This window comes from Nansenia antarctica (assembly GCF_963989245.1).
Source record: "Nansenia antarctica genome assembly, chromosome: 3".
Classification (NCBI taxonomy): domain Eukaryota; kingdom Metazoa; phylum Chordata; class Actinopteri; order Argentiniformes; family Microstomatidae; genus Nansenia; species Nansenia antarctica.
Window position 1 is genome coordinate 44,216,665 of NC_137688.1, and position 21,332 is coordinate 44,237,996.

Sequence of the window (21,332 nt, forward strand, 5' to 3'; positions counted from 1 at the left end):
CTCCCCCTAGCCTCCCCCTCTCTCTCTCCCTCTCCCTTGCTCCATTGGCCCTGGGTTCACATTAGAGTAGAGCTCAGCTAAATAGATTGTGTGCGCTTGACTTGAGCCCCCGTCCGACGACACCGTCTCCTCTGAGCTCCTCGTGAGTATCAGCTCTCCGCTCGGATTAGAGAGCCAGATAGGATTCACTGCCGAACGCCGGAGAAACGCATGTCCGCATCAGCCAGTTACTGAACCACGAACACCGCCCCCCCCCCCCCGACACACACCCCACCCCTCCCAGTAAATCCTCCCAGAGTCACAGGACATCTCCATCATCCTATAAAGTTGGATGTAAACACGGAACTCAAAGGATTGGAACTACAGAAACAGAAATGTGATCAAAGGGGCATACCCGTGGAACCTATTTGATCTTTCTCTGTTTCTTCCTCTTCTCGAACCGCTGCCGGTTCACTGCTAGTCCACGTCTTTCCCGCATTCTAACACCCAGGGTGAGCGTTTGACTTTTGGAGCCCCCCCGCGACTAAACATCCCTGTGTTTCTCATCAATGAAGCAATCTGAAATGAAGCGACACTCCACCGCCTGCTCCACCAGCAGCGCGCCCCTGCTCGGTTTCCCTTATCTCTGAAGCACCGCTATAAAACAACGCAGCCTCGGCCAATTGCGTTCTATTGAAACGGGGTCTTGTTTTCCCTTTTTCCTATTCAAATGACTTATTCGGTTGCCTTGAGTCTCCAGATTCAATTTTGAGTAATGAACACATTTGTCTTGTAGCGACAAAATACAATCTCACAATGGCTCCTCCATCACCCAAAGACGTTCTGTGGTGATAGAGAATGGGCCATTGTCTTTGAGCAAGGACCCAAATGGCCCGTGTAGTACCACCGCCTCAATCACAGAGCAGTGTAATGAGATGACTGTGTGGACTCATAACTCCTCTCTGAATGACATAACCATGCACAAAGGGCTCTAAAAAACGGAAAAAGACGCATGTCCAAAAGCAAGCATTTTGTCAATTTGTGTGGGCGGGGGCGGTAACAGGTGAAAATACCAGCGCTGTCCCATCTGTGTTCAGGTGGGCGGGGCAGCATTAAATAGAGCCGTGTTCATAATGAGAAGCAGGTCAAGTGCCATCATGTACGCTGGAAAATTATGGCCTTGAAAATAGCGCAAATATTTTAGACACCCCCCCCTAAGTGTCACGGTCAGCACTTGCATTTTTTTACGCTGTTAAAAAAATATCCTTATCAGTATCCTATCATGCTTTACTTCAATCCACGTTTTACTGCTACACACACACACACACACACACACACACACACACACACACAGACACACAGACACACACACACACACACACACACACACACACACACACACACACACACACCAGGTTCATGTCAACCAGGTTCATGTCAAATGCTCCACAGTAGTTTTGGATCTCAAAATCTCTCCACCCTTTCTCTTGAGACGTACACTTGTGCACTACCCACATGAATCTGAGTGGTCCTACAGTACACAGATCCTATGTTTTATTTTAGATCAGTGTAAAGGGGAGTGCACGAGTGCACACTTCAGGGAAAAGGATGGCCAATTGGGACTTTCCACTCTTCCCTTAGGATGCTCCAATCTAATGGAGGGTTTAGAGGGTGCTAGCTACCACTCATCTCTTTGTGTGTGTGTCTGTGTGTGTGTGTGTGTGTGTGTGTGTGTGTGTGTGTGTGTGTCTGTGTGTCTGTGTGTCTGTGTGTGTGTGTGTGTGTGTGTGTGTGTGTTTAGAGTAATGCTATGGCACAGCCTTGTGGCCAGATGTGGCTCTCCTCTCCTCCGCTTGGGATGAGGATGAGGGTGTTGGCAGACTAGATGATCCTTTGTTCCCCCCTTCCTTCCATCCTTCCTCTATCCTCCCGTGTTTTCTGCACCTCCCCTCTCCTCCTGGCAATAGACCGTGCTGTAGACTTAAGAAGTGAAAGTGCTCCCCCTAGTGCTGTTCTGAGAACGATACACTCTTCCTCCCATGCACTCTCAGATATTCTACCACCTATGCCCTCATGTCCCCAACCTGTTACCTCTCCTCTCTCTTTTCCCCCAACTGTCCCATCTGAATGCTCAGATACAAGCAACAACACTGGAAATAACTATAACTACCTTTGGTAGCATCATAAGACAGAAATAGGCTAATAAGGATGAATTGAAAATAACACAAAGAGACAATGCAGTGTAATGTCATGAACCCTATTGTTGAAACTGTCTCAGAAATATTGACCAAAATCCATGAGTGTCATACAGCATATTTGTGTAAATGTCATACAGTCATGAATTCTTACCTGCCAGCACTGCTCACAGCTTCTCCCCCTCTCTGATAAGCCACTGCGTCACAAAGGGAGACACAAAAGGTACTGTTAAGACTTCATCATCATCATCATCATCATCATCATCATCATCATCGTCAACAACAATATTGTTGTCATCAAAGCAACAGGCCTTAAAAAGACATGGATTTGTTTTTGTAGGTGAGTGTATGTGTGTGTGTGTGTGTGTGTGTATGTGTGTGTGTGTACTGGTGGAGGCTGAATCACAGTGACAAGGATGTGTAAGAGGCTTAGGTGGGGGGCTGCACAGTGCTTTGGTGTCCTGGCATGGTTCGCGTGTGTTTGAAGCGCAGAGCGCTAGAAGTTGGACTCTTTCAAGGGGCTTTAAGCTGCCGGTGTGTGAAGGAGAGATAAACTCCAACTTTAATTACAATCTCCTCTCAGAGCGAGAGAGGGTGGGAGGGCTTATGCTGGTCTCTCTCTCTCTCTCTCTCTCTCTCTCTCTCTCTCTCTCTCTCTCTCTCTCTCTCTCCCTTTTCTCCTCTAAACAGGAAGTAAGCGAAGGCTAGCCTTGGCCTCTACAGATAGATAAGCTCTCTGCGAAATTCCACAACGCAAATCAACTGAATGCCTCGACCAATCAGAATCAGGTGATAGATTAAAATCGACACATGTAAAATCCTGTTTTTACACTCTGTGCCAGGGCAGGTTCAAGGATTGTTTACTCCAACCTGAGGCAGACACCTACAGTAACCCCAAGCGTTAGGGAACCCACCCAAAACTAACACGACTAAATCAGTCTCACCTGAAAGTGTTCCAACAGTCCATAAAACATGATTGCAACAATAAAAGCATTAGGCTTGATCCCAAGGCCCGGGGGCTGATGGGAGGAACAAACTCTCTCAGTTTAGACACAGCCACTGCACATATGGGATTAGTCAATCAAACCGCAACGCTCACACGTACTGTGGCTCTCTCTCTCTCTCTCTCGCTCTCTCTCTCTCTCTCTCCCTCTCTCTCTCTCTCTCTCTCTCTCTCTCTCTCTCTCTCTCTCTCTCTCTCTCTCTCTCTCTCTCTCTCTCTCTCTCTCTCTCTCTCTCTCTCTTCACCATCTCAGTCGAACATGCACACAGTGCACGTGCACAAGCAAGCAAGCATGCACACACACACACACACACACACACACACACACACACAGGGATGAGCACAGGTGTCTAATGAGCATACCCCTCTGGCATACCTCAGCAAGAGAGGGAGAGAGTAAGAGAGATAGAGAGAGAGAGAGAGAGAGAGAGAGAGAGAGAGAGAGAGAGAGAGAGAGAGAGAGAGAGAGAGAGAGAGAGAGAGAGAGAGAGAAATACAGACAGACTGACAGACACACACTCCTCCATTCTCCCTGTTAGGGTGGTATCACTCCAGTTCACAGCTATCTCCTCTAATGTCCCAGCCTCCCTGACCCATACTGTAGCTCAGTCTAATTGGTCAGTATAACCCCTAGTGTGTGTCACTCTCTGAGATCCCTATCTGAGGTAGGGGGTGCGGATGACAGCAGGCCTTTAATCAAGTCACTGTCCGTTTCTAACAACTTCCCACTGCAGTAGCACAGCTCCAGTCCTCTCTTAACGGTTGTCAGATGCACCCGAACCACTTGGTGGAAAATTTTTCTCGACCCTTTCCTTCAAAAACCTTGCACCGCATATGTTCCTTATTAATAAGTGGGGATTGTGCCTTCTGGTGCCTTCAGTGTTTTTCTGTAGCTCTGCTCTGGTGCAGAATGAACACTTTGAGACTGTTGCCATGTGAACATACATGAGGAGTGTCGTGTGTTGAGGCCATGGAGGTCAGTGCTCCTGTGCTGAGGTGTGTCGGTCACGGTTTGGTGGGGGTAGTGGTGGCCTAGCCCTAGTGGATAATGAGTTGGACTGGTGATCAGAAGGTGATCACAAGTTCAAATCCCACCTGGGAACACCCCCACTTAGCACTTAGCCCTTAGCTACTGCAGGGAGACTGTCCCTGTAATCTCTAATTGTAAGTCGCTTTGGATAAAAGCGTCTGCTAAATGGTTAAACAGTCAAATGTCATGTGAAATGGTGGAGCGAGAGGAATGACTAAGAGAGCATGTTGGCTTACCTGTAGGGGTGAAGGTGAAGGACGGCACTATGGGTCCAAGCAAGGGAGAAATAGAGGAAAAGAGAAGAAGAAAATAATATTGTTAAAAATTGCATCCCCATTCAACACAGTAGCATGCATTTGTACTGTATGTGTCTCATGCAGTGAGTTTCATAACAACTAGCTTCGATGACGCCACAGTTTCAGACAGCTACGCGTGGGCACGCAAGCTTGCACACACAGACACACACACACACACACACACACACAGTCTTCATTATAAATGGCATTCTGACTCGTCTTGCTCTTCCAACATGGTATGCATTTCAAGTGGAATTATCTCCCTCTCCCCATCCGTCCCCCTCTCACACGCTCCTTGCTGCTTCTTAGTCTTTGATCCTCTCAAATAGCCCCGAACCCCCCGCTGGCTGACGGTGAGTTTGGGGGCAGCTGCAGTTTTAAATCCAGACCCAGGCTGTGAGAGGCCTGCTGGGAGGAGGTCACACACACACACACACACACACACACCAGAGGGACCGTGCTATCTCACTCACACACGTCATCGCTCACACATCTCTATTACTCACTCTCTGGCACTGAGGGAGCCCTTCATGGTGTGTGTGTGTGTGTGTGTGTGTGTGTGTGGGAGGGTTATATACGCATGTGTATGTGTGTGAGTTTTCCGAGTATGCTCCATCTCTTTTCTGAGCCAACATGAAAGGTTTGAGGTGATAGCATGTTTGATGTGACTGATATTCAATATGCTACATGGTGTTGCTACATGTTAATAAGCACAATACCTGATGTATGTGTGTGTGTGTGTGTGTGTGTGTGTGGGTCTTTGGTATGCAGCTGTCAGGCTCTGGGTTATAGGACACCTCCAACACTGAGACAGGGGCTCTCCTCACCTCTTCATTTCCCCTTGTTTACACTATGTGAAAATTACCCTTCTAGTCTGCACCAACAAACGTCCCTTAAATGCCACACTTATCTCATCATGTTGGGATTCCTCCCCTTGATGCTGGGAGCAGGCAGCCTAACAGATGGCATTTGGATGGTTCTATCTGTCTGCTGCTCGGCTTTGAAGAGGAGAGCGACTGACACTTGGCGTGCGAGACGCTCTGTGGAGAGAATGCTAACGTGATTGAAATAAATACATCAAATTACCGCAGTGACACGAGACTGTCAAGGACTGGATGGATGAGGACGTCCCGGGCTATGGTACTGAGTACTGATGTAACACACGCACGCACACACACACACACACACACACACACACACACACACACACACACACTCACACACACACACACACACACACACACACACACACACACACACACACAGTCCCGTTGTGCCTCCTACCATTCTCCACAACTCCCAATTCCACCTACTTCACCCTGCGGAGTGCCGATTGTTGCTTCATGTGGTTGCAATTATACTCCTCTTCGCTTCTCCAAACATTCTTGGTTACCAGTTCCAACAACGTCCCTGGCCTCTTGTGGTTTTCAGGAGTGGAGTGCAGGAGGAGAAACAGGGGGGGGGGATGTTTTGCCTACCGTGCCCGCATTACGAGTCTTGTGGGTTAACGTGAGGAAACAACCAAAGGCCTGCTCGGCTCTGTTCAACGAAGGGGTCCTCAAAAAAAGACCACTGAGTCAGCCTCAGCTTACACAGAAGCCCCCCATTAGGCTCTTAGGCAGAGCAGATTACTGTACTCATAAAGTCTTCACAAGGACCATTGTACGGCCACAGGATCCGCTCAACATGCCCTTTGGGTGCAGTCACTTCAATTAGAAGACTTTGAGGACGGGGGATTGGTTTATTTGGAACATACCAGGAAGTCGATGCCCAACCGCTCTGAATGGCCACGCCATAATGACGATGCCCATCAAACACACTGACACATAATTAACAGGATCGTCAACGTCACAGACAAAGAATAACTGGAGAATGACGCACACACAGGCGTGCCCACACACACACGCATGTACACGCACACACACACACACACACACACACAGAAAACATAATGAAAATAATAAAAATGTTCTCTGTCTTCCCAGTGACGACATAGGACATGTAACAACACCTGGTGTGAGTGTGTGACAGCGGTGGACAGGAAGCCTGTCTGTTGTTCTTCTCTCCAGGTAGAACGCAACTTATCTCGTCTGACCCCTGAGCCGTCAGTCCCTAGTGAAGCTGAACCCTGCAGTAGTGGTTAGGGGCAGGGGCAGAGAGGCAGGCAGCAGCTGCATAGCCTGCAGCCACACATTACACCAGGCAGCACAGAGAGGAGGCCTACAAGGCAGTCCCTCATTCCGCACTCTTTATACTCTCACTACAGCGGGCAGAGGCTGGGCACCTCCCGAACCCTGTCACTCCTGCTCTGTGTCAGGTAAATATACCGCCCTATACTCTATACACGCATGCACACACGCACGCACGCACGCACTCACACACACACACACACACACACACACACACACACACACACACACACTCCCACATGCTCTCACACCCACACACACTCACACACACACACACACACACACACACATTCACACATGCTCGCACACACACACACACACACACACACACACACTCACACATGCTCTCACACACACACCCACACACACACACACACTCACACATGCTCTCACACACACACACACACGCTCATACACATGCTCATTAACGCTCAGACACACACACACGCACGCACGCACACACACACACACACACACACACACACACACACACACACACACACACACACACACACACACACACACACACACACACACAGGGCCTGATACTGTGAGTGCAACACTCACACACTATGCAATAAAGACACCACGGAAACAATTCACTGGCGATAAAATGACATGGTGCTTTAAACTCCTCCAAAATCACAGGCCTGAAAATATCAACGCACTTCAAGTAAATGTCAGTATGTCCTTGACAAAGGACAATCATAGCATGTTGCTCTGTCTCTCTCTAGAAGAGGAACAGTTTAAAGTGGTTGGACTTCACGATGCACTTCAATAACACTTTACACACAACCTTGCCAGACAGGTAGGCGAAATATGAAGCAATTCTGTTGCAACGTCTTAATCTGACAGGGTGCATTTCCCCGCTGCACATCTTTAACTTTCTCAAAGTACTGTTCTGTTATCCAGAACCCCTTTCAGACCTTGACGACACCTCAACTGACATCAGACGGTACAGTATGATGCAACACAGGCATGAGGGAGGAGTTATGGTCCAACTTAGGTCTGTGTAACAGGAAGTCGTGTCTGTGTAACAGGAAGTCGTGTCTGTGTAACAGGAAGTCGTGTCTGTGTAACAGGAAGCCGTGTCTGTGTAACAGGAAGCCGTGTCTGTGTAACAGGAAGCCGTGTCTGTGTAACAGTAGTCCGTGTCTGTGTAACAGGAAGCTGTGTCTGTGTAACAGGAAGTCGTGTCTGTGTAACAGGAAGCCGTGTCTGTGTAACAGTAGGCCGTGTCTGTGTAACAGTAGGCCGTGTCTGTGTAACAGGAAGTCGTGTCTGTGTAACAGTAGGCCGTGTCTGTGTAACAGGAAGCCGTGTCTGTGTAACAGGAAGCTGTGTCTGTGTAACAGGAAGCCGTGTCTGTGTAACAGGAAGCCGTGTCTGTGTAACAGGAAGCCGTGTCTGTGTAACAGTAGTCCGTGTCTGTGTAACAGTAGGCCGTGTCTGTGTAACAGGAAGCCGTGTCTGTGTAACAGTAGGCCGTGTCTGTGTAACAGGAAGTCGTGTCTGTGTAACAGTAGTCCGTGTCTGTGTAACAGTAGTCCGTGTCTGTGTAACAGGAAGTCGTGTCTGTGTAACAGGAAGCCGTGTCTGTGTAACAGGAAGCTGTGTCTGTGTAACAGGAAGTCGTGTCTGTGTAACAGGAAGCCGTGTCTGTGTAACAGGAAGCCGTGTCTGTGTAACAGGAAGCCGTGTCTGTGTAACAGGAAGCCATGTCTGTGTAACAGGAAGTCGTGTCTGTGTAACAGGAAGCTGTGTCTGTGTAACAGTAGGCCGTGTCTGTGTAACACTGACCCTTGCGGATGCCTGCGTAGCTGCTGGTCAGGCCGGTCCTCTTCTTGCGGTGGCGGTAGAGCCAGATACTGAACACCATGAGGATGATCCAGCAGGCGGCTCCTATCCCCGCGATGAAGGCCGGCTGCTTCACCACGTCTGAGATCTGCTGGGACAGAGTGTTCTCTGGGTCCACCACGCTCTCTGTCATACGTCCGGACGAGTCTAGAGGATGAGAGGATTGAGAGGAGATGAGTCGGCGGGTGAGGTTGGAGAGAACGATAGACACGTTTGAGGGGGAGAGAGAGAGAGCGAGAGAGAGACAGAGAGAGAGAGAGGGAGAGAGAGAGAGAGAGACAGAGAGAGAGAGAGGGAGAGAGGGAGGGATGGGAGAGGGATGTAGGGGAAGGACGGTGAAGAAAGGATTAGAAAGAGATGAAAGGGAAAGGAAAGGGTCAGGAAGGAATCATGAGGGCAAGGGCAGGTCGAGTGGCAGAGGAATGGGAGAGTAAAGAAAGGAAAGAAAAAAGGGAGGATAAAGAAGCGTAGGAAATGGAAAGTCATAAAATATGGGGGGGGAAGGGGAGAGAGAAATAAATACAAGTTATTTGCGACATACTACTTCAAACCGAGTGGAAAAACCGAGTCTGAAATGGGAAAATTATTTTAAAAGAGGGATAAAAAAAAAGAAATTGAAGGCAGGAGAGAAGGCATACATATGAACTTTCTCTTTTCTTCTACTGACAAAAGAGGCCTTTCATCTCAGCAGGTAAGCGTGTGGCTGGACTGGGTCGGGCTGGCGCGATGGAGCTGTTTCCATCTCTCTCCATTATTCAAAGGCTTTTCATACGTACCAAAATCCCCCCCAACAACAATGGCATTCTCAAACCCCAGAGAATCCAAACACACCGTCCATTCACTACCAAGACAAGCCTGATGAACCAGGAAGAAACCGTTGTCGACATTTTTTTTCTATTCTCCCTCACAGGAAAACATAGGGGCATCATTATCCGCTGAGCAACCTTCTATTCAAATGACAATGAGATCATACTATAGGAAAAACATTGTGGTAATGAGTAGGCTATTGCAGATCTGTGGGTTACATGCAGTGTTTATATCCTTGAGCTGTTTCTGTTGAGATACACACTGTTAATGAACCGACTGGACTACAAACACCATCAGAAACCTTCTTTTTTTCTTCATTTTATGATGTGTCTATTCTCTCAGTGTTTCTACCGTGCCTTGTACATGAAAGACCACTCATTTTCCGCCCCCCCCCCCCGCCCTCCCCCACCCTAAGAAATAGTTTCTCATGTTCAACTTGCTATTCTGACTTTCTTCATCTTTTTTCTCTCGCTGGCTTGTTTCATGTTTCAGCCACTTTTATCTTTCGAGACTCTCTCAGCCTGAGGCAAAAACAAGTTTCCCAAAGCACCAGGGTTTTCTACCGCATCATCTCTCTCCTCTCTTTCTCTTTTCTTCCAGTTAGGTTGCCTTTGCTCTCCTCCTCCTCCTCCTCCTCCTCCGCTCCTCAGTAGATTTCACGGATGTTTCCGGAAGGAGGGGAGCTGAGTGCCAATGTGCCTAAACAGACCGGGGGGACTTTACAGGTTTCTGGGACTGCCATGACGCAAACTAACACCCCCGCCCACCCCCCCCACCCCACCCCCCAGTGTGACAAATGCATTCCAGTGAGCAGCGCTGTGTTAAGTCCCCCTGGCACATTGTTCCACTTCAGACCTGGAACATGGCAACGAGCGCTGTAGGAACTTCTCAAGTGAGAGAAAAATGGTATCAGTCACAGATCCGTGCTTCTCCATGCCTGTACGTTCCCCAGCCTACTTGCGTCACACAGGTTGAACACAGACAGAACATCTCATGTACCATCTGTTCTCATGTGTGTCCCTCAGCAGGCGCAGCAGAGATCTGGGGAGTACAACTGTATAGTCTGAGTATAGTCTGGAGTATAGTCTGAGTATAGTCTGATAGTCTGGAGTATAGTCTGGAGTACAGTCTGATAGTCTGGAGTGTAGTCTGATAGTCTGGAGTACAGTCTGATAGTCTGGAGTGTAGTCTGAGTATAGTCTGGAGTATAGTCTGATAGTCTGGAGTATAGTCTGATAGTCTGGAGTGTAGTCTGATAGTCTGGAGTATAGTCAGATAGTCTGGAGTGTAGTCTGAGTATAGTCTGGAGTATAGTCTGATAGTCTGGAGTATAGTCTGATAGTCTGGAGTGTAGTCTGATAGTCTGGAGTATAGTCAGATAGTCTGGAGTACAGTCGGATAGTCTGGAGTATAGTCTGATAGTCTGGAGTACAGTCTAATAGTCTGGAGTGTAGTCTGGAGTATAGTCTAAACTGTGGAGTACACAGTGTTAGTAGTCGTCTGAGTATTGTCTGGAGTCTAACAGCATATGGGGAATTGGGAAGTGAATATGTGATGAACCACCCTGTGCCACCTCCTGGCACGTAGCAGGGCTTGGGTTCAGAGTTTTAGGACAGCTGTTGTTGGTGCTGTTGCAGCAGAGCTCCTTGCCTTGAGAACACCGTAGGGCAGGGCAGGCAGCCGCCAAGCTGGAACTCCATGTAACCTTTCTGTCACATTGTCAGCAGGGTAAACACCATTGAAGATACACTGACAGAGCGGTAAACTTGAGGCTTTCAGAACGATAGACATTACAAGTGTCCCTGCCATTTATGCTCATCAACAGGTGGCATTATCCCAGGTCCGTCAGTATATAATTGAGCAGTAATCATTTCAATTATACAGTCAACCACTGGTGTTATTGACAGTAATGTGGAGGAGCAGGTTGAGACAAGGATTGAGAGCAATCACTGCAACAGTAAAAAATGATTCCGTAGCGCTAACATCTAAATGGTTTTACAATGACATGTGGATTATGTACTTATGGTACAGGATTGACATGTAACCGTAAAAAATTCACTGTTTCTCAAAAACAACCTACAATTTAACAGGGTGGAGAACATGACATTCTATGAGGACCTCAAGTGAGAGCTTATCCCTACAATTCAACCCTGAGAGACAACAAGTTAGCTTAACCTCCTACTTGGTCAAGACGGAGGTTAGGTTAGATTTAAGAGTTATTTCCGACTAAAACTTACCGAGCTGGAAGTAGGTGATGTCACTCTTGACCCCGGGGCCGGCGCCGGTGCTGGCCGCGACCTCCACACTGTAGCGTACCCCCGCGGCGAGGCTGGGGATCACCACGGAGAAGGTGGAGCCATCCACCGTACGGTTGATATGATACCTGCTCTCGTTCCCCAAACACCAGATCTGTCAGGACACAAACAGAGAGAGAGAGAGAGAGAGAGAGGGAGAGAGAGCAAGAGAGAGATTATGTCAGTGTTATAGCGGCGATATCACACAACAACTAGCGGTAGTAAGCTAGTAGTGACTGCTTGAATCGGGTGTGTGGATTTAATTAGACCCCGCGCGGTAATCCACATAGAAAAAACACGCCAACATGATTCTATGTTTTAGTAGGTGTGTCCAACACTGTCAGTATTAGCTGTGGTAGCCATAACACGGTCCCCTGTCTGAGTGAGTGTACTCTAAGGCCATGAAAAGCAAACAGGGATCAGTAATCACCTCCATAACCCAATTACAGCAGGAGTTCAGTTGCTGGCACTCCCAGGAAAGAGAGAGCGCTCTCTCAGGCTAACTCAATCCTCGGGTCACAAAGAGCGCCATACATTCACCTCAGCATGAGGTCTGCTAACCCCAACATCCTGAACCTGGCTTGAGGTGCTTTCTTAACCCCCTCCCCTCTGCCACCACCATCTCCCATAAGTTAACAAGACGCTGACATGGCCCTGGTTCCATGTGTGTGTGTGTGTGTGTGGGGGTGTGTGCGTGGGTGTGTGTGTGTGTGTGTGTGTGTGTGCGCGTGCGGGCTTGCGTGTGTGTGTGTGTGTGTGTGTGTGTGTGTGTGTGTGTGCGTGTGTGCATGCGTGTGCGCATGTGTGTGCATGCCTGTGTGTGTGTGTGTGTGTGTGTGTGTGTATGTGCATAGTGTTACAAAGCGATTAAAGGCTCTGTGTGTCTCTTTGAGTCACGGTGGGAAGAAGAAGCGCCTCTAGGGACCCGATGCGGTAATGAGCAGGGGAACGCTCCTGCACCAGATTTAACAAGCATGAAATTACTCTAAACCCTATCGCTAGAAAACATTTACCTGGAAAATTAACACTGGCTTAACTTTTTGAAAACTGACTGTGCTGTGCTCTCCCCTTCCAAAACTAACCTACATTCCAAAATGACAAAACGAGAGAGAGAAAAAAATGATGCTTTCCAATTAAAATGCCAGGACTCAGCTCAGTATAATATGAGAGCAGAGAGGAGCCCCGAGTGAGGTGGCTAGACCGAGTTGTATACTTATGAGTGCGCACTACATAGGGAGCAGAGGAGAGAGCAGAGGGGCTACAGGTTCATGGATATATTGGGACAACGCTGACAGACCTCGACGGTGTGATTGTCAGAGATGAATGCATGGCTCATGAATGAACGCGTTTTTTCGCCGATCGGATGACGTATTTCTTTGATTGAAGAACGACTGTACGAAAAAAGCAGTTGTACAGGAGCAGAACATTATCTCCAAGAGGAGAATCTACAATATATCATCCTCTACTGTCTCTAACATCTGATTGTCTTCACCTTGATTATATCGACTGTCTGTCTTATCCCCTTCTCAGAAAACCAAGTGAAGAAAAGGTGCTCCCATGTAATGCTCATAAAAGCCACCTAGAGCCAACACAGCTCACAAAACCACAACTCTAATCATGTTCACTTCAAGCCTGCAGTGATTGGATGGAACTTAATGAGTCAGCAGGGTAACTTGAGGTAGTATATGGCTGAATAGATTACACACCATGGACATGGTTAGCAGATAGCAGACGTAGACCCATAGATCTAGACTCATATAATTCTCTGACTAGGAGACACCAACATTGTGTGGGAGAATCATGTCCGAATATCAGAGGACAATGTCATGAGCTGTGTATGTCTGTCTTGTCCACTAGATGGCACTGTTTCACAGCAGTTTCCACCAACAACATCCCACCACATCTCATTGTGTCTTCTTCCCCTCTGAACAGAGACACCACAGAGATGAAACTCCACCCATGATTCACTCATTCTCACAGTCTCTCTCAGTTCTACAGAAGGAGCTTTACAGCACACACTATAGGGTCCATCCAAACCATGCTGTTCTGGATGTTTCATTTTGTTCACATTGTCATTTCCAACATTGTTACAGCAACTATGGGGGATAATGTATGTTAACAGGCCAGCTCAATGCTGCTCAACTTGGTTCAGCTTGGCTCAGGTCGGCTTGGCTCGGCCCGGCCCGGCCCGGCCCGGCTCAGCTCTACAGTGTGATCAGGGTGACTATGAGTGTTCCCCCTCCACAGACCAGAGTCTCTGGTTCTCACCTTGTACTCCTGGACCACCCCATTCTGCTCCTCCTCTGGAGGCGGTTGCCAGGACACGACCACAGCTGTCCCATTGTCCCCACTCTCCATCACAGTAACGCCAAGAGGGGCTGCGCTAGGGGCTGGCAGACAGGCAGACAGAGAGACAGACAGACAGACAGACATGTTAAAATTGTGTTTTACTTTTTATACAGTATAAAATATCATATTTAAAAATATATATATAATTTATTGTCAGTCCCTGATTAGTACAGTCTCAAAATGACTTTGTTCGGTTAAAGCCTCAAATGCAAGCTTAAATGTGCTGTTAAAGGCTAAATGCAAGCTCTTTGTTCAGTTAAAGACTAAATGCAAGCTTAAATGCACTTTTTCTAATAGTCCCATGATGCAACATGGATGGTCTGATCTGATCTCACGTGAAATGTTGTCATGGATAGCTGCTTTCATTTGAATACCAACAAATAACCATGAGTTTGTTTGTTCAGTACAAGTGTTTCCAGTAAATAAAATAAAATCATTGTTTATTTAAATAGAGAGGGAATTATGATTGCGATGTTTACACAGCGTGAGCTTTGTGATGATGCTACTCCGATGAGTGTAATTAAAGTGAATTTATAATGAACACAACATAATACTCCTAATCATGTTCTGATTGACTTTAATGAAAGCAAGCGTTTCTGCTCAAGGGAGTAAGGGCTTAGTGTTTGAAAAAAAAGAAAAAAAAATGTAATGAACAAAATCAGCAACAAAGTGCTGAATAACACAAGGAGAAAATCAAAACACACACCCACGCACTGGCAAACATTAGTAATTCCGTCAGTTCCTCTCTCATTCCTTCCACATAACTTTTCACGATGTTGCTTTCTTTGATATGGTCTATGAGCACTGGGCTGTAACTAGTCCCAGAAGATTTCCACCACCCACCCTATGAACAATTAGCACAGCACTTATTTGAGCGTCGTATTTGGGGATGTTACCCTCTTCATGGTTTTCACAAGACTGTTTCAAACAGCTAAAAACATCCGCCCCTGCATACACCAAACATCGAATTTTAACATAACATAATCCTCTCCTCTATGTGGCTGCTGTGAACAGCTGTTGTATGTTCTCACGCACATGCATACGCAGACACACATTAAAACACACACACAAACACACATACATACACACACACACGCACACACCCACACACACACAGACGCACGCATACACACAAATACACGCACGCACACAAATACACGCACGCAGACACACAAACACACACACACACACACACACATGCACACAGACACGCGCATACACACGAATACATGCACGCACGCACACACACAAACACACACACTCACACACACACGCACAAAGACAAACACACATACACACACACACACACACACAAACACACACACACACACACACACACACACACGCACACACAGGAAGGACATGTCCACCCACCTTCCTCCAGAGTCTTTGCTACTTTGACCTCGCTGTCTGTGCCCTGGAACTCGTTGAAGAAGGGGCGGATTTTGAACTCGTAGGTGACACCCTTCCTGAGCTGGGGCACCACGGCGAAGTCCTCCCCAGGGGTCCGCACCTCAAACACGGCCCAGTCGCTCCTCTGCTGCCCCCCCTCTGGAGAACCGCGGTACATCACCTTGTAGCCCTGGATGTACTGAGACTGCTGCTCCACCTAGTGGCCGGAGTAAAGATCACAGCACAGACACACAGGAGTCACAGCCTGATTCTTCTTGAAGTTAATAGTGGAAAGTCTCACAGCATTGCTCTGGAACACATCATCAAACGCCAGCTCAAAGCAATACAGGCCAGCATAACTAATACGACTGGCACTGACTGGTGTGCACGGAGCGTTAACTCATCACATCGCTCCACCATCCCATCTCTCTATCTACCCGTCTGTCCGTCTGTCTGTCTGTCTGTCTGGCCGCCAGTGCAGCCATTTGGAGCACCAGCGATCTGTGGAAACCACACCATGAGGTCATCGGCCAGTGGTTCCTTAAAGTCTGGTCCTGGTTATAGAGTGGGCCAGGGAGCCCCCAAACAGCCTATCCCAACCCAAACCCAGTCCAGAGAGACGAGACTGGGAGCTCCAGGAACTGTGCAGGGGAGCCTCACACACTACGCCACATTAACCAAGAAACTGGATACTGTCTAAATCCCAAATGGGTAATGATGGGTGGCATTTTGATTCCAGAAGTTGGAAGGCTCTTGCCTCTTGCAGTCATAGAGGAGTGCATCATGCTAGTTTTAAATCGTGGATCCATAACGACGTCTCTTCGGTACAGTAGGTGTGGATATTGTAACCCATCAGACGTGATCCATATGAACGACGGGTGTAGGGATGCTGTGCGATCACACACACACACACACACACCATCCTCGTGGAAGGCAGGCAGCACTGGCTTGTAAAGTTTTCAATGTTTCTTTTTTTGTAGTTCTTTTTTATGTACCCCTCCTCTATAAAAGTAGGCTGTCGGCTCAGGTGGTCCTCATTAGGCTACACACTGTACAACCAGAACACATAGGAGCGTGTAGAGACAGCCAAGAAAGGACAACATGAGAGTTTAACCCCCCCCCAAAAATTGTGGAAACCATGTCAACGCGTACACTGTTTTGTGATGGATTGCTAGTTTTCTTCCAGAACATTCCGATCAGACAGGCTGGTAACAAGGCAGCGGTGTTCCAGATCAGTCTTGGCCTGTCCATATCCTTTTCACATTTCCTATTTCCTCATGGATCACTCAGTATGGCACTTTGTTATGGCCTGGGAATGTAGAGGGTGGAGGGTGGTGGTCTAACGTCAATATGTACTGTAACACCCTGAGGGCTTATCTGTTTAAGGAGCCAGTCTTTTGACTTTCCTCTACTGCAACCTGTACATTGTACCTGTACACTTCTCTATGTTTTATAATCTACCCAAGTAATCCATAATCCCAGAGCCTAGAATAGATAAACACAGAAAGACAGTGGACCCATGGAAGGCCTGGAGCCCACAGTGTTGAATATCATCTATCTAACAGCACAGAGGTCCCTATATACATCCCGCAAGCACTCCATACCCTTCTTTCTCTCTATCTCCTCCTCCTCCTCCTCATCCTCCTTCTCCTCCTCCTCTCCTCCCACATCTGCAAACCATTTGTGCCTGCCAGAGCGCGAGTTGGCCGCCTCTCTCTTCTCACTTGTATTATTTTAACAGCAGTCAAGTGTTTTCAATCTGGGAGGGCACAGGCTGGCACGCCGTGCAGCGGTATGGGCTCTGGGACGCCGCCTAGGACTGAGGGCCGTGCTGTGTCGTGGAGCGAGGGGCCCGCTGTCATATGGGCTTGTGTTGGCAGGCTGTGCTCTGGCTGCAGCTGGCCAGATGGCCAGATGGATAGACAGGCAGACAGACAGACAGACAGACAGACAGACAGACAGAGAGGCAGACAGGGAGGGAGGCAGGCAGGCAGGCAGGCAGGCAGGATGGCAGACAGACAGGCAGACAGACAGACAGACAGACAGAGGGACAGACAGACAGCTCCGAAGGCAGCGCCGCCGGCCAGCCCCGGTGGCACACTCCACGCCAGATGGACAGTTAGAGCCGTTTGCCAGGGTTGCAGCCTGCTCTCTCTCTGCAGTGTCCGTCCTGTCCTGTCCTCTGTAGGGCTCGAGGACGTTAGCGCGTTAGCACTGCTGACTGGCCAAACAAATGGAGCGTAAAGACCGAACATTTACAGCTAGGCACGGTACTCTCCCATGGCACCTTTCGGAGAACACAATAGATGTGTGCTCCTAAATCGGTCATCATACCGTCTACTCACTGATGAGGATTGAAGCCCTGAACGCCTGAAGCAGAGATAGTGTTTGTACTTTTTAGCACATACTGTTGGTAGTCATAAAAGTGACATGACATCAGTAGAATTGAAAGTGCATACATATATGGGGACAAACATAAACACCTTTAGGGAACTTCCCGCTAAACAATACAGAGACAATTAAAAGGCGTTAAAGGTATAGTTCACTCTGGATGTATGTAGTTCATCACAGGAGTGTGATTTGACAGTACAACTATCCTTTTAAGAGTAAACTATCCCTTTAAGTAGTTTGTTCTTTAAGTAGTTTGTTCCTCACCGTCCACTGCACTCTGACGGAGGAGGAGGAGAGGATGGTGGGGTTGTGGAGGTGGATGAGCACTTCACCCAGCTCCCTCTGGATCTGACGGTGGTCCACACCCTGACTGGTAGGTGGGATATCTGCAACACACACACACACATACACCCACACACACACACACACACACACACACACACACACACACACACACACACACACACACACACACACACACACACACACACCATACATCACCATCATATACATATACAGAATAACAAATGGATACTGACCTCTGTTTATCTGCTTCACAAAAAATAAAACATGAAAGGTTATTTGGCTTATGCCTGTCGGAGAGACCTTTGAAGAACCTTCTCTGAACCACGGAACCAAAAAAGGCCTCTCAACGTGGCACCATAATAAGAGGGTACCAATACTCGAGAGTGGGAACATAAAACAGAGGTGATCCTAACCCACCCTGAGTCTTGACAGCGTCAGTGATAGGGCTGGGGTCACTCAGGCCGTACGCGTTGGCCGATCGCACCAGGAAGAGGTAGACGGCGCTGGCCTTCAGGCCCTTCAGCACGTACGACTCGGTCTTCACGTGCTCCGCTAACGTCTGCCAGCTGCTCCCAGATGCATGGCTGGGGGAGAGAACGTAGGATTGTTGCGCACTCTCATACTGGGAATACTGACTTTAGACTTTAGAAGTACACTCGTAGGTTATGTACCTGAAGGCCTCGATGACGTAGGAGGTGGGGGTGGCCCCGGCGTTGAGGTTGGGCTTCCAGGAGAGGGTGACGGAGGTGCGGCTGACGTCGGTGACCTCGGGCTTGGAGGGCGCGCTGGGGATCAGGTTGGGGTCCGTGGGCCTGGCCGGCTGCACGGGGACGCCGAATTCTGCACACAGAGAAGGGAGAGAAGGCCATGAGCCACCAGGTATTTCGAAACATCCCAAACCAGTGTCACTGTGATTTACGCATGCAGTAAGCACTGATTGCGAATGCACGCGCGCGCACACACACACGCGCATGCACGCGCACACGCACACACACACACACACACACGAAACATGAAAACACACACGTCACACGCAACAACAAACCCTTGATGTCAGCAGATTTGTGACCAACCAACTATAAAGCAATTACAGACTAAAGTGTTTTTAAAAAAAATGTATGTATCTCATGTTCCAGTGACAGCAGGCTGGCAGCAGCCCAAAGATGTTAACGGTACCTTGAACCTCCAGGTAGGCTTTCCACGAGGCCTCGCCGCTGGGGGTGGAGGCGATGCAGGTGTACATGCCTGTGTCACCCAGCTGAGAGAGGTGGAGGAAGGAGCACAGGGAGCGGAGGGAAGAGAGGAGAGAGAGTGGGAGTACAATTACGAGATGCTAATGACAAGGGTACATTCTGATGATTTCTCTGATAGTTGAATAAGTGCTTCCTCCTTACTCTCTCTGTCTCTCTGTCTCTCTCTCTGTCTCTCTGTCTCTCTCTCTGTCTCTCTCTCTCTCTCTCTCTCCCTCTCTCTCTCTCTCTCTCTCTCTCTCTCTCTCTCTCTCTCTCAACATGACAGTGTCACATTCAGCCTTTGACGCCTGGTAACCTCCCGATCATCCCTCTCACTGAGCAGTGTAAAAAGCAGCTGGAGAGGCCAAGTGGCAGGCTTTACCAGTCAAATGGAAACGGCTTTTCACAAGACACACGCTAATTGGAGACCTTTTCTCTCTCCTTCCCCGTCCCCTCTGAGTCACCGTGAGAGAAGCGGGACTGCTTCACACAACAGATGTAGTGACAATCTGTGCTGGAGGGGGAAGCTATAGTAGGTGTATGTGTGGATGGGTGTGGATGGGTGTGTGTGTGTGTGTGTGTGCGTGTGTGTGTGTCTGTGCCAGATGTGTTGGTAGAGAGAGGGTGTATTGTAGAAGTTTCTCAGTGTGTGAGATTGAGACAGCCCCCCCTTCCCCTCCACAAACCACCCTCAAGCTACAGAAAGGTGCATTTAAGTTCACCTTGACAGGTGAGACAGTCATGGCTTTCATTTAAAAACATTTGAAAAATAATGAAAAAAGAATAAATAGGTGTAATAATCAAATATGGGTAATAATAGTACCATGTTAGTTCCATTCATGTCAGAAACATCTTCATTAAAGTCAGGTTACCAGACCAACATGACATGTTCATTAATGTAGCTAGCTGCTGTAGCCTGAGGAGGGTATGTGTGGGGTTGAGACTCATCATGCTCCACAGTCTGTTCTCACGGTGACAGGCCAATCACCTCAGTCTTGTCACCAAACCCACCCACCCACCAACACACGCCTGCCGTCGTCAAAACACCACCTGCCGCAAACTCTGACCCCGTAAAAAAAACAAAAAAACGTGTTTAGCTTCACACAGCTCAACGTCACACACGCAGAGAGCTGAGTGACAGTTCAAGAGTGTGTTCGACTTCACAGACTCCGCTTCAAACCCCCCCCACACACACACACACACACGCAAGACTGACAGGTCACCGAGGGCCTGGCGTGGAGGAGGGAACGCATGCTTTATTTATTAAACAGCGGGAGTCTGCCAAGTTCCAACAGATGTGATAGGAGACAGCTTTGAAATAGATTTGGAGGAATTAGTTATTAAAGGTTGTCTAATGGCTGAGCTTGATTGAAAATGTAAACTTTTAAGGCAGGTCAATTTGGAAGTCTTCAAACACCCTCTGTTTTTCAAAGGGAATTCTATCCGATTACCCTTGTATTTCCATATATATGTCATATTAGAAAATAGGTCATGTGGTTTGAAAGCCCACTGATTAATTTATGTTGTTAATGTATTTTATTAGGATAAACCCCTTGAGATGAACCATCTCGTTTTCGAGGGGGTCCTAAGTTACAACACAATGCATAATACATCATAATACAATAATACAATACAATACAAATATAATAATACATATTGCATAATACATCATCCTTACATATTAAATAAGAACAGGACAAACAATAAAAGACACACATGACAAAACACAGACAAACAGGAGACAAACAACAACACACATTGCCATTGAAAACATTGAGAACATCACAACCATAACACGACCAAAATGGATAACAGAACAAGGGAAGGCGGATCTACATACAACAATATACATGCTACATTTTACAGTAAACTTAATAGGTGTACATGTAAGTGGTGACAACTTCAAAGGAAACACGAACAATCAGTCAAAAGGTAAGAAGACAGTGCATGCTTAAAACTAACAAAAGATGTGATGGATTTAATGTTAACCGGTAATTAATTCCAATCAGCTG

At 47.8% G+C, this 21,332-nt stretch overlaps 1 protein-coding gene across 1 annotated transcript in view; it reads right to left on the bottom strand.

The window, feature by feature from the left end:
* robo1 (roundabout, axon guidance receptor, homolog 1) overlaps positions 1-21,332 on the bottom strand; it is a gene marked incomplete at its 5' end in the record, with an annotated part of 237,583 nt that overhangs the window by 17,617 nt on the left and 198,634 nt on the right. Inside the window, 10 exons of the mRNA XM_080527703.1 lie at positions 2,329-2,371; positions 4,444-4,470; positions 8,493-8,696; positions 11,594-11,765; positions 13,919-14,040; positions 15,374-15,608; positions 18,047-18,168; positions 18,506-18,672; positions 18,760-18,928; positions 19,265-19,346. Coding sequence (XP_080383829.1) covers positions 2,329-2,371; positions 4,444-4,470; positions 8,493-8,696; positions 11,594-11,765; positions 13,919-14,040; positions 15,374-15,608; positions 18,047-18,168; positions 18,506-18,672; positions 18,760-18,928; positions 19,265-19,346 — 1,343 coding nt within the window. The remainder of the gene's footprint in view (positions 1-2,328; positions 2,372-4,443; positions 4,471-8,492; positions 8,697-11,593; positions 11,766-13,918; positions 14,041-15,373; positions 15,609-18,046; positions 18,169-18,505; positions 18,673-18,759; positions 18,929-19,264; positions 19,347-21,332) is intronic.